Here is a 13,743-nt window from a genome sequence, read left to right as displayed (position 1 = left end):
CAAAAACTTAACGTCAGTTGCCCTCTGTGGAGCTCAGTGGTCATTATGATAAAATAAATAGGCTACATTAATAATAATAATAGATAGACTAATAATAAAATGAAATAACAGATGTTTTGGATGCATTTTGGATTTTGCAAGAAATAACGCAAGAAAACTTTAAACCTGTTCAATTAAAATTGCATTTAAATAAGTAATTGAAATACAATTGAGTGTGTGTTTTGTAGCCTATATATATATATATATATATATATATGTATATATATATATATACACAGTATATATATATGTATACACACACACATGAAATATAGCCTTCACAAATTTTCCTTATTGTCTTTTCGTGTTTTTCCTCCTCCAGTTCTATTTCTGTGGAATTTTCTCAGTCCTGCCAGAGTGACTACAGGGGTCGTCCATATGTCCCTGAAAAATTAATAATAATATTCTGTAGGATCAATACATTGTGGCTCATCAGGTTTTGATGCGAGGCGTTGGACAAATTTCATTGTACTGGATCAGTTTATTTTGAAACGTGGAACACTGGATGACAGATTGTTTTGCCACATCTGTCAGGTGTTTGGTTGGACTTAATTTTAATTTTGTTTTGCAAGCAGATAACTTTGTGATTTCATCTTGCCTTTCATGAACTGAATTTTGCAATTGCTTAATTGCACATCTTTTGTTAGCACATCTACTGTGTATAGATTATTCACTTTATATTTAATGTTAACAAACAAGGGGATGAACGAAAAGATTTGTATTGTTATTAGCAAAGAAATTTCAACACTTTAAAAATACTGTATTGCATTGTATTGCAAGTATTTCCATATATTAGGTGACCAAGAGCCACCTTGTGTTTCTGTATCTTATATTCTTTTCCGTGCCACACCTTTGTGTTACAGCCACCACTGTTCCTATTCGTTCTTCCAGATCTTCCTGTCACTCTCCACGCTGTCCTACCACTAGTCCCATCGCACCCTCTCCTTTCTGTATGCTCCACGCTCTTCTTAGTCTCCTTGTCTCATCCATAAATTCATATTCTGTCCTTCTCCCCACTGGCCTCATTCCTCAATAGATATCTGTGGCTCTTTGGCTGTTCTTTTGTACCCAAACGCACATTAGCTTTCACACTTTAGCGAGTTTTTCTCTAACTTTCACGCTGGCGGGCACCATTCCACCTAAAGGAGAGGAGGACTTTCTAACGCTTGCTGCCTCCCGGCTCAGCCGTCGCAAGCGTGTCATAGGAGCGGCCGTGGGTGTGGCCATGGTTCTGATTCTCCTTGTCACCATCCCTTTACTGGTCCACAACACTAAAGGAGGAGGAGCTGGCAACGCGGGAAGTCATTATGAAATGCTAGGAAGTTGTCGGATGGTTTGTGACCCCTACACCACATCTCAGGGCCAGGAGCTAACGGCTGTTTCACCCGCACCTCCTGATTTTCCAAACCGGAAAGGGAAGTCTGGGTATCGGGGAACTCCGGGAATCCCAGGACCACCTGGACCTCGAGGACCACCTGGAGAGCCTGGAAAGCCAGGTCCACAAGGGCCCCCAGGTCCTGGGCCTGGTGGTTACGTGCCGTCGTTCTACAGCCCTAAGATTGCGTTTTACGCAGGCCTGCGCAAACAACATGAAGGCACTGATGTGCTCAAGTTTGATGATGTGGTGACCAATGTTGGCAACTACTATGAGCCCAGCACTGGAAAATTCACATGCCCTCTACCGGGTATCTACTTCTTCACATACCATGTCCTGATGAGAGGAGGAGATGGGACTAGTATGTGGGCAGACCTCAAGAAGAATGGACAGGTAAGAATTTATCATTGTTTGTGGTTGAAATTAAATCTTTGGCTCAAGGATAATTCACCGAAAAATGAAAAATGCTGTAATCATATACTCATATATTATGAAGAATGTTTCAACTGATCGGTTCAAAACAACACTGAATTAACCTCACTGACTTTTTTCAAAATATCATCTTTATGTTCTACAGAAGAAAAAGCATGCATACAGGTTATAATGACATGAGGGTGAGTAAATGATACAATAATTATATTTTTGGGGCTTTATTACAGACATTATGTGTGCAGTCAAATATAGGAAGTAGTTTCTCTTTGCCTCAGTTCACCATATTGAGCTTAACCATTAAGGTCAGCTTAATTTAGAGCAGTCAGAATAGTTGGATTATGAGCTTTTTCTTATTAAAATTCCTATTCAATTATATAATTGATTACTAACACACTACATAACATGGAAGCAAATTGGACGCAGACGCAGATGTATTGTTTTGCAAGGCTGGCCAGGAGAAGACTAAAAGGAAAATTGTGACAATAATGTCTTATCTTGTGTCCAAACTACCTTTGCTGCATTGCCATATGTTTTGACAATTTAATAACATCATATTTACATCTCACTCATCACCTAAAAATAGTCATACGACTCAGCAGCCAGAGATGTCATGGTGTGGTCTACTGCCAGTTAATGAATATACAAAATATTAACAGTTTCCCTCGACATTAATTAAATACTGAAGGCTGGAAATGAGCGAGACATGAAAAGGTTTATCTGTAGTGTTTTTAAGGGACTGTATGACCTTTGTAGATCAAAACACACTCTTAGACCTTTTTATTTGACAGGCAATCGTAACATATTATTTTATGAACAGTTTTACGCAAGCACACTATAAAATGTTTATTTGTATTTCACTGTGCAATGAAAGCCTGGTGTTATGTTGTAAAAAAACAAAAAACAAAATAAAAAAAACAACATTGGCTTAATACAGTGGACCACCTGTAAAAGTGGTTAGAGTCATAGTAGATTAAATGGGTCCAACCTGTACAGTTTTGTATTGTCATACAAGTCTGCTTCCCCTGTTAAATCATTCATAACTCTTAGATTGAATCCCCTGCATGCTGTACGTGCCCCCTTCTATTGCATGTTCATTGATTGCTCATTAATTATCTTTTCGGTCCACTCAATTACGTCCATTTCGAGCACATCAGGTGGCACTGCTTTACTCCTCTGTAGGGCCTGAAATGTAATAGAGGAATGTGTGGGTTAAGTGCTCACTACACCAAATAAACTGCAAATGGAATGATACTTCCCCAAGCACTTAAAATACAGTCAGCAGTCCATTTGCGACACTATAGTCACAATTTTTGTAGCCTTTAAGATTTTAAAGAGTTCATTGGATGCAGATTTGTGCAGCTACCTATGGAAAGTACAGAGCATGTAAAAGTGAAAAGGATGCTAGATTTTTTGACAGATGCTGAGAGACTGGAATTCTCAGAAGTGTCATCTGAGAGCAGACAATTGTCCGTTGGGATTAGGAGGTTTATGTTAATTTGTAAAAGGTTATTTTTGAATGCTGACAAACTGATGTTCAAACAGTCATGTCTATTGAATATTATAGGCCAGTTTCCAAAACACAGAGATCACAGAAATTCAAAGGTTTTGAAGTGGAGAATCACCATTGAGCAGTTTTACTCAAGTCTAGGCTATTCTACAAATATACATAGGGTGTTTCTTCATCTAAAAGCATTTTTAGGTCAATTTTTATTAAAACATATTTTCTCTTTTTTTGTGTTTGCTTATGAAGCAGAGCTTCGTGATTATTAGTTAAAAGACCACAATTTCAATTCAAACTCCCTTGCAATTTTATTTGTAAAAAATAAAATTAAAAAAAATAAAAACGTTTCACAAACAGTTGTCATTTCAAACCTTGCTACACCAGTAGGTGGCAACAAGTGACTTATTGAATCACTAAGTTCAACTGATTCCATCAAAGACATTGATTCATTCAGAAATGAAACAAGTAACTAGCTGTACACTCTTAAAAATAAAGGTTCCAAAAGTAGGTTTTCGCAGCAATGCCATAGAAGAATGATTTTTATTTCCCCAAAGAGCCTTTCAGTGATCAGTTCTCGAAGAACCATTTTTTTCTTATTATATAGAACATTTTAATAATCTAAAGAACCTTTCTTCACTTTAAAGAACCCTTTGTCCAGTGGAAAGGTTCCATGGATATTAAAGGGTCTTCATTGAACCATTAATGCAAATAAAGAACCTTTATTTTCAAGAAAGATTAATTAGTTCAGATGAATAAATATAAATATAATTAGGACTTTTGCAAATTACCGAAATAAACATTTTTTCAGAGTAATAAGATATCATAATCTTTATTATTAGGAAAAAAAATTGTATTATTAAAAAAAGACTCAAATGCCTTTATGTATATTTTTATTGCTTTACCCTTGGCCCAGATCATTAAACATTAAAATAAGAAATTCCATCCTAAAATGTTGCGTTTTCAGAACTATGACCTAAACAAAGCTTGAAATAGAAATGTTTAAATCATTTTAATGTTTATATAACATTTTGGACATTAGTGAAAAAAAGTGTGTTTTAAGGGAATTTAATTTAAGCCCACATCAATAAAAGTGACCTTTGAAGACCACCAGAATAGAAAAAACAAGCAGTGAAATATATCATCGTTTTTATCCTTCATTTTGAAAACAACTTTTGACACAGTGATCTCGCATCTTCATTGTGGAGGCCATGTTCAATATGGCACCCCAGTGGGCGGCCCACAAGCTCAAGTGCACAAGTGAATTGTGAGACAGGCTGAGAGAAGGACGCAAGGGTAGCCATGACAGTTAAGAGTATGGCAGAATCACCCAGGCTGCTTGACAGAAAGATCAGGGGAGGAAAGGAAGATAGATGGCTTAATAGAAAGCTGCAGACAGTGGGCAGAGAGACGAGACTTCTGGGAGGCTTATACGCTCGGACAAAAGTGAATACAGAGCCACAGACAGATGGAGAAGCGCCAAACATGTCATGGTTTGACAGGTTAACAAGGCGTCTTAAAGATAAAAAGACCAGATCCTGACATTAGAATTTGTTTGCTAATTATGACTGTCTGTGAATCTTAAGGTGCTAATTAAGAGAAAAAAAAGTATCTCAGGTATCCTCTAGAGTGTGGCATGCGTGTTGCCGTAGCTGGTTGCGGGCCCGTGTGACCATCTGGCTGATCATTGTCTGTGCGGTGGTTTTGACAGCTAGTGAAAGCTGGTCTCTTGATAGCGACTGGTGCGGTTGTGATGGTCTGCTCATTGTCGGATCTCAGACGTGTGAGGCTAAAGTATCCCAGGAGTGTCACTGTTGAATGGTCTGTTAGTTAGCACCCTTTGGTACCTCCTGAAATGGAAATGATGTAGGTGGATAATCATGGGAAAGCCACAGGTCAGCAGGACTGAAATCTACAGAAACGTTGATATCATATAAATCTTTTCTTATAGGATCAATTACAGGCAGTTTTCTTGATTTTACAGGAAATATTTAAAAGAATAGAGTATATTCAATTTTCACTATGCTTCTTTAATTACTTTTTTTTCCTATGTATTTTTTTAAAGGTCACAATTTGACCTCACTATTTTGGGTTTGTCACACAGACTTTTTAACTCCCCCTTTATGTTTAATTTTTTCAAACGTGGAAAAAGAGGGTAATTTTAATTGACAATCTATATAATGTACTGTACATATAACAAAGAAACATATAAACATACATTTTAATATATATATTTTTTTGTATAAATATAGAATTAATTGTCTGCTTATTAACTAGCTTGTTAGCAAGTCCAATACTTAATTTTTTCCCCAGAATCCCCACACCACCATGTTAAACCCACGACTTGAATGTTTATCGATTGTTTATTCCAGGATATGTGGTCTTTAACATAGATGATAAAATGTAGTTTTATCTAGAAGAAGGTACATTTTTCAAGATTTTTAAAACATGCCACCAATTAAAGAGTGACCCACTGCCTTTAAGTTTAGAATTAGTACATTTTTGTTTATTTGTACTTAAACTGTACCAATATATCACAGTAGATGAATGTTTTATTATTTTTTATTACAATAATTCATTTGTTGAGTAACAGATGGAAAAGTTTAGTGATGTGATCATAATAGTGCCATCTTCAATATTTAATGAGGTCATCTTCATTTTTCTTGTAATTAATTTGGTGTATTGCCCACTGAAGGAGATATTTTCATAATCTGGGAAATCTCATGCAAGAAAAGATTTTATCTTGTCATATCCCATCCTCAAAAGTCCCAGTGTCATTAGGGTCAAAAATCGCACGTCTTTTAATAATAGCTTCTAATTTTTATGCTGTATAAGTCAGATAACCTCCGCCATCTGATGGAATAACTGCATAAAGATCTATAAACATATGGAGAGATTTGTTAAAATGATTTGATGCTGCAAGCATTATTGGTGGTGTTTTATTGTGCTTGTTGAATAATGGTTTGTTTGCCTTAATGCTAATGCGAGTCAAAATATGACACCAGGGTCGTGTGTCATCTCTGATTTAGCATCTACATGCTTCTTCCTCATCATTAACGTACCGTGTGCTGTTAATATTTTAATTTATGGTCCCAGGTTCCCAAACCCTCAGTCTAAACCTCTGTTCAAAGTAGACTAATCTACACTCCGTCCGCTCTGTTGCTTAATCGTTCCACCATTTCTTTTTCTCCTTTTTCACCTGTCACACGCTCTTTTAATAGACCTCCAAAAGGTCGAGCTCTTTCACACGCTAGTGTTAAAAATGCCATCGCCTGTCTGTTAATGACCAGTACCTGCTCTAATAAATGTCTCCCGGTGCAGTGACATGTACATAGTCTGGTAGAAATATAATGAGTGTCTTTGGTCATCTCTAATTGTGGTGATCCCTAATTGTACGGCCTCTAATTGCCAAATAGTTTTAAGGGAAATGGTATAAACTGATAAAAAATTAGTCAAATGGAATGCATGGGGTCAGTTGTTAAAGGGATGGTTCACCTAAAAATGACAATTCTGACTTTGTGTATTCACACATGTATGATGAGTGTTTTTTTGACAGTCAGTGGGGACCAATTGGCCAATTGCATCTTCTTTCGTGTTATACTGGTTTTAAATAACATGAGGGTGAGTTAATGATTTCAGAATTAAAATTTAAGGTGAACTAACCCTTTAACCAGTTGATACGTACAGCGATGTTCACAGAGTATATAACCGGTGTTATAGTGCACAGTTGGACCATTAGTATGCAATGCCACGCTCGTACAGTATGCCAATTAAGCATAACTCTCTGAAGAAGCGAAACATATTTTATTCTCCCTTTGAGGCATAACGGAGCTATTCAATAAATGTTCCTTTTTTTTTTTTTTTTGGCTTTAGTCTTTTCCCTCCCCTCGCATGTGCTCGGTCCCTCAGGTCAGTTTAAGAGCTAGTTTTCCATTGTCTCCGCTCTAAGAGGTCTGTATATCACGGAGAATGAATCCTGTCAGTTTTATTACCGCTGGAGCACAGCACCACTGATAAAAACAAGACTTCATATACCCTTGCATCTCACAAAATAGCCTTGCTTGATCAGTCTGTTACCCAAACCTCCCCCTCCTATTTTCTCCTTCAACCCTCGTCTTTATCCTCGGCTCTGGTTTTGTTTAAAATGCCATCCTTCCCCTCCCTGTAATGAAAAGGCCTGGCAGAACAAGCCCCCAGCAGGCCCGAGGGTCCCTGCTCGCAGCCGGCGCTGAGATCAAGTCAGCGTGGTGTTTCACAAGTAGCCGGCTCCCATGTCAATATCCATCTCCAGTGCAGTCAACGGTAATCCTAAAATGCCTCTTTCCCTCTCCCTCCAAGACAAGCTTTCATATCACTTATATTTGATAAATGCCGGGAAGCATCTAACAAGTGTGCTTTGCAGGAGATGTCTAAACCCCGGGCGCTCAGATTCGGTGTAACTGATCCCAAAAATACAAGACGAGAATCAATGGAAGCGAAGAAAGGTCTTAAATGGTCTTCGCCGGATGTCTGCTAATTAAAGTGACCGCTCGCACTGTCGTATCGAACATGGGGTATGCCGGAGGGAGGTAATGCCCCTTTGCCCACTTAGCCAAAATAATGAGGAGAATGACATACACTGTGCGTCGATAGGGAGAGGAGGCCAGGCCGTCACTGTCAGACGTGGAATGATGTGCATGCCATATTGAATTTTTTGATCTTGATGATATTTCAGTTTTCTTAATTCATTGTGGCACTGCAGTTAAAAACATTTCAGGTATGGCATACTTTGATGTGTAACATAAAGAAAACATCATTGGTGCACTGATTGGTATTCGGTCACACATACCAATGACAGCCTTACCAACTCAATATTTAGGTTATTGACCGGCCCTCTGTGTGGATTACTGTATCACAGAGTGTGGCTGTTAGATCTGGATGTGAGAGATTGTGTAGTTGTAGTTGTCTGTAGTCTTTTTTATGTGAGATAATAGTTGGAAAAGGGGTTTCTCAAGGGACTGGCAACCCAGCACAGCTGTTTGATGCAGGCTGCACTGGGATAAGGCAAAATTGCTGTTTACATCACACATCAACACAGCGAACATCTTCAGGTGAAATAAAATGATTTTTAAACTTTTAGAGTTTTCCATGATCAATTTTTATAATGATATTCACACAATATCTTAATTTAATAACTGTTTAATAAAAATTACAGATCTATATTATGCACAGATAAATGGCACCATTTGTTGAGTTGTTTAAAAGTAGTGCCCAACAACAGTACTTAGAGGTTGGGTAACTTATTTTGTATTTATTTATTTAATTTTAAATTTTTTGGATAATAATTTGTTAAAAAGAGTAATATATGTGACCATTTAAATAGTAAAAACTTTATTATAATTATTATTATTAGTAGTAGTAGTATAGCATTTATTATGATTTGTTTAATAGATTTAATTTATTATAATTAAAATAATAATAATAAATAATTATTATTATTAGAAATGAAAATATATTTACATTTAAATGCAAGAATAAATTTTATTATTTTTATTATTAAATTATTTTATTAATATATTTAATTTATTATAATTAATATGGTCAATTATATTTATAAAAATTACTATTATTATTAAAAACTTCATTATGAGTATTTTACTATTATTATTAATGATATTCCCAGTTTTTTATTGTTGTAAGACAAAATAAATAGCTTAAAAATCAGTTCTGCATATCAATTATTAAACACATAAAATAACTGATGTAAATGAAATACTGGTTGATCACTGCTCATTAATTTTTAAGCTGCATGTGTCCACACAGCTTGTGAAAATGTGCAAGTGTATTTTTTTTTCAAATTGCAAATGACAAATATCTATCGATGCTATGCAAAATCAATTTAAAACTGATATATTTGTCCTACAGTGCTGCATTGTAAACCTCCCTAACATCATTATACAGATTGGTATTCAATAAAGCATCTAAATGGCGGTAGTCTCCGCTCAGGACATTGTGCGGATGTTGACAGTATCGTGATGGTAATGGAGTGGGGTTATTAGATTATGGATATGGGAGGGAGTTTATCTCTGTCTGGGGTCAGTGTGTTTTATGTGGGCTGTGGTTGTGGGTGTTTCTCAAGGGAATAACACACCCAATAAAACAAGAGGCATTTGAGTGAGTGATGGCATGTTGTATGAGGATGTTTACTGACACCATGCATATCATTGCATTTTTTTCCTACGATTGACTCGCTCCATATGTTTAGGAAACCTGACAGAGACTGAGTGGCTATAACACGGCCGAGCAAAATGCCTGACAATCACTGTCTGTCATCTGACACCTGTCTGCTAAAACATTACCCGTTTTTTCCATTTAGAATACTTGAGCATAGATCAGATACTAAGAAATTATGTCTAAATCACATTGCAAGGATATAGAACTATAATGCGGTATATTTGTGTCTGTTTTCTCACAGGTCTTGGACCTTTTTAATTGTATCTCTATGCAGGAATGTACGTCTGTCTGACCACATGACTAATCTCAATTTAAAATGTTAACAAACAAGTTTCAGATCCACTGCTGGGAGTCAATACAGCTGATCTCTCAAGCAGAATCTAAATGAGTCCGTGTCTCCAATAAACATTGCAGTCCGTGTCTCCATTGTCTCATTGCAGTTTGTGTGATACGTGCGCTTGCGATTAAATTCAACAGGTTAATAAAGGAAGGGGTATAGTACAGTTTTAGCATCACCCATATAGGTCTGGCTACACGATACAGTAGATAAATAGGAGAGAGTGTGACTGCTTTCTCAATTGAGGTGGAGGTCAGCAGGTTATCTGCAGCCCCTTCCATTTAACCTGGCCAGCCCTTGTCAGAGTATCATTTAATAATGACCCCATTCCATTGCCACAGAGATGATAAAACAAGGCCTCTTTCATGTCAAGAGAACATCTGTATGTTGAGATATGGCTAGTGCGGTATTTTCAAACCTTTTTTTAGGATTAAGTACCTCAACAGCCCCATCAGCACAACTTTATCGACGTTTACCAGAAGTGTGTTCATTTTGAATCATTATACTTTGTTTCATGTAGTATTATGAATAATATGTAATATTAGTATATAATTCATATTAATTCTTTAATCTAATAATTAATGTTTCTACAATTTATTACAATAAAAATGTGTTCACTACAAAAAAAAAAAAAAAACTGGAAAATCAAATCAATTACAATTCATCATTTTTGCATGTTCATTTAATTTTAAAAATACATTTTAATGAATACATTTATTATTTTGTTATATGTGTTTTTCTATAGATTAACAATGGTTAAATGGTTAAACAATGCAAATTGTGTTATAGTGGTTTGTGCACTTATTTTAAAAAGCAAGCATCTGGGAAAAACAAACAAAATCTAACTTTTATTTATTTATTTTTTTCCTAAAAAGGATTATGAAAATTTGTGAAATCAGTTACAATTCATTATTTGTATATTAATTTAAATGCGTAATTATTATTATATTTATTATTAGTTTAATAATATAAAAAAATTATTGTAATTATTATTCATTAGTTCATAACATGTTTATTTTTCTATTGAAATGGTGTAATAGTGGTTTTTGGAATCTGGATAAAATCTTGTTTTCTTTCCCTTCAAATGAAAAGAATCATAAAATGATAATGAAATAAATGATTTACATGATTGTAAAGCCCTCTGGGTGTACAGCAATACACAATAAAGCGCTATATAAATGCATCATTCATTATTATTTTTGTTTATTAATTATTTTTTATTTTAGTTATTTATTATTTGTTTTATTATTATTAATATGAAAAGAAAATATTTTTTTGCTATAATATTAAATTTATCTATTAATTTATTTTGGTTTAACACATTTAAAAACATGTCTTCTTTAATATATGATGATGAAAAAGTCACTGAATGCAGTCTGTGCTTATTTATAATAAATTCCACTACCTGAAGTTTTTGCATATCATATCAAACGAAACAAAATCCCAGTTTTACCATGATATCTGTAATCTTTTCTCATTGCAATATTCAGATCTTGCTTCTTGAATATGTATTTATATGTTTAAGTGAAAAAAGTAGAGTGGCTATTGCATGATAAGGTAGTGGATACATTTTAAAAGCTCCAAATGTTACACTTCATGTTATTGTGCTTTAGGTATGTTTTGCTGTTTGGTCTAATGGTTATTACTAAATGCTTATGAGTACTTATGAATGCATCATGTACATTTCAGTATCATTCAAGTATACTGCAATATTGAGAATCTAATCTGTGAATTGTGGCGATCTGCTCTGTGTCCTTCTTCTAACCGTGGCTTCATTTCTCCCGTGTGTGACAGGTGAGGGCCAGCGCTATCGCCCAGGACGCTGATCAGAATTATGACTACGCCTCCAACAGTGTGATCCTGCATTTAGATGTGGGAGATGAGGTCTGTGTGCAGCTGGACGGAGGGAAAGTCCACGGAGGAAACACCAACAAATACAGCACGTTCTCTGGCTTCCTCATCTATGCTGACTGACCTGCTCTACACACTCAGATGTACTGTGTATGAACACACACACTCGAACACACACTCATACAGTTACGTACACACACTGAACAGGCTTGAAAGAAATGGACGTGGTTTATACGGAGCAGAAGGGCTTCACAGACATAACAGCAACCAATTCCTTTCATAAAGCCAGAGGATTTCCGACATGCTGTTTGTATGTGTGTAAATTATAACTATCTTACATTATACACTACTCCCAAACTTAAATTAAAATGCATATAAATATATGTCTATATCTATCCTGGACAGCGACACACTCATATTTTCATGTGTACTTGTTAGTGTACCTGTCTCCATTTTGTGCGTCAATCAAAACCAGAGATTCAGACTCACAAGTCAACATGCTTTATGGTGAACTGAGCTGCATTTACACATGGCTGGACTTGAAAGAAAATCAGTGCTCACTAGATGCAGCCGTAGCGTAATATGGGCACGTATATATGCATCCGCACATGTTGCAGGGCTAGTGATTAATCTAAGTCTTCTTGTTCAATTCATTTGACTTAAAGTGACTGCTTTGGTTGTCTGTGTGGAATTGGAAATATGGCTAATGTGTGTGGACACACAGAAGTATAATTGCACACACAATGGCTCGCTACAACCAAACAGATAGATTTCCAATCAGTCTAAATAATCTGGGCTGGACTGGAACATTAATATATTGATTTAGGCTGATAAGACTCTTCAATATTCAAATTTAAACCAGTACAATGTTTTAATCACACAAATAAATGAAATAAGTACTTTTTAAAAGGTAGGATGTTGTCCTAAGTCTAATAAAAGATGTAAAACTTTGAAATCAATATGAAAATGTTACACTCTTGACAAGGAAATATACATTTTATATCATAGCAGCATTATGCTATGGAATTATTTATACAGAAATAGTAGATTTATTGATTTTAAGTTTAGGAGAAAATAGATCAAAATAAATAAATCATGTTTTGTCATTAAAAGAGTATATATTTAAAATGTAACCTTTCTACAGCACATTTAAGAAAAGTTACATGGTGGTTAATTAGTTTGTATGTATTATATTTTAAAATATGTTTATAGAAGTTACAAATGTATAAATCAGACTCTATACATTTTCCTCTGATATCAAGCTCAGTAAGGTTGAAATCTCATAAAATAAAAAAGGACACATTTTTGAATGATAAATCTGAAAAAATGCATCCCTAAACATTTGAAATATACTGGAATTTTAGTACAGATTCATAACCTTGTATTGATACATTTGTACAGTATGAAGGAGTTATTGATCTAAGTCAAGCCATGTGCAAATACACTGAAACAAATATAATTAGCATGTCAAAACATCAAAACATTCCCTATTCATAAACAATTCAATAATAAATAATATTCAAATATCTCTGCCTCATTTTTATGTAACATTTGTAAAGCTGACTATACAAAACTTTGCATGCTAGATGGTTTGAAATCAATGCAAACATTTTCCACTTTTGTTATAAAATTATTTATACAGAGATTGCAGATTTATTTTCACTAAGAAAGTAGGCAAGTAAAATTAAATTTTATATATTTAAAATATGCCGTTTAAGAGAAGGAACATTGTGGTATTCATAGAAGTTATATATTAAAAATCAAGCTCTATATATTTTCCTGTGATACCAAACCCTGTAAGGTTGCTATTTTAGGACAAATCCTAAATAATAAAAAGGTTAAATGTTTGAAATGATTGAATGATAAATCTGACAATAATGGGTCCTTAAACATTTGAAATGCAAACTAAATTTAAACTTTAAATTGTAATTTAACTAAATTAAAAAAATTTGTACAGATTCATAAGCTGTTTTGAAAAATCTTTATGAGTAATACAGC

At 34.9% G+C, this 13,743-nt stretch overlaps 1 protein-coding gene across 1 annotated transcript; it reads left to right on the top strand.

Moving 5' to 3' along the window:
* Positions 1-1,264: 1,264 nt before the first annotated feature.
* LOC306860570 (complement C1q-like protein 4) lies at positions 1,265-11,868 on the top strand (the record flags this gene model as incomplete). The annotated part of the gene is made up of 2 exons (XM_079402322.1): positions 1,265-1,807; positions 11,689-11,868. 2 exons carry the CDS (start codon positions 1,265-1,267, stop codon positions 11,866-11,868), a joined length of 723 nt encoding a protein of 240 aa, XP_079258448.1.
* Positions 11,869-13,743: the final 1,875 nt, after the last annotated feature.

Source organism: Barbus barbus (genome assembly GCF_936440315.1).
Source record: "Barbus barbus genome assembly, chromosome: 41".
Taxonomy (NCBI): domain Eukaryota; kingdom Metazoa; phylum Chordata; class Actinopteri; order Cypriniformes; family Cyprinidae; genus Barbus; species Barbus barbus.
The sequence above is the reverse complement of the archived record's forward strand: the minus strand, read 5'-3'. Positions and strand labels throughout refer to the sequence as shown.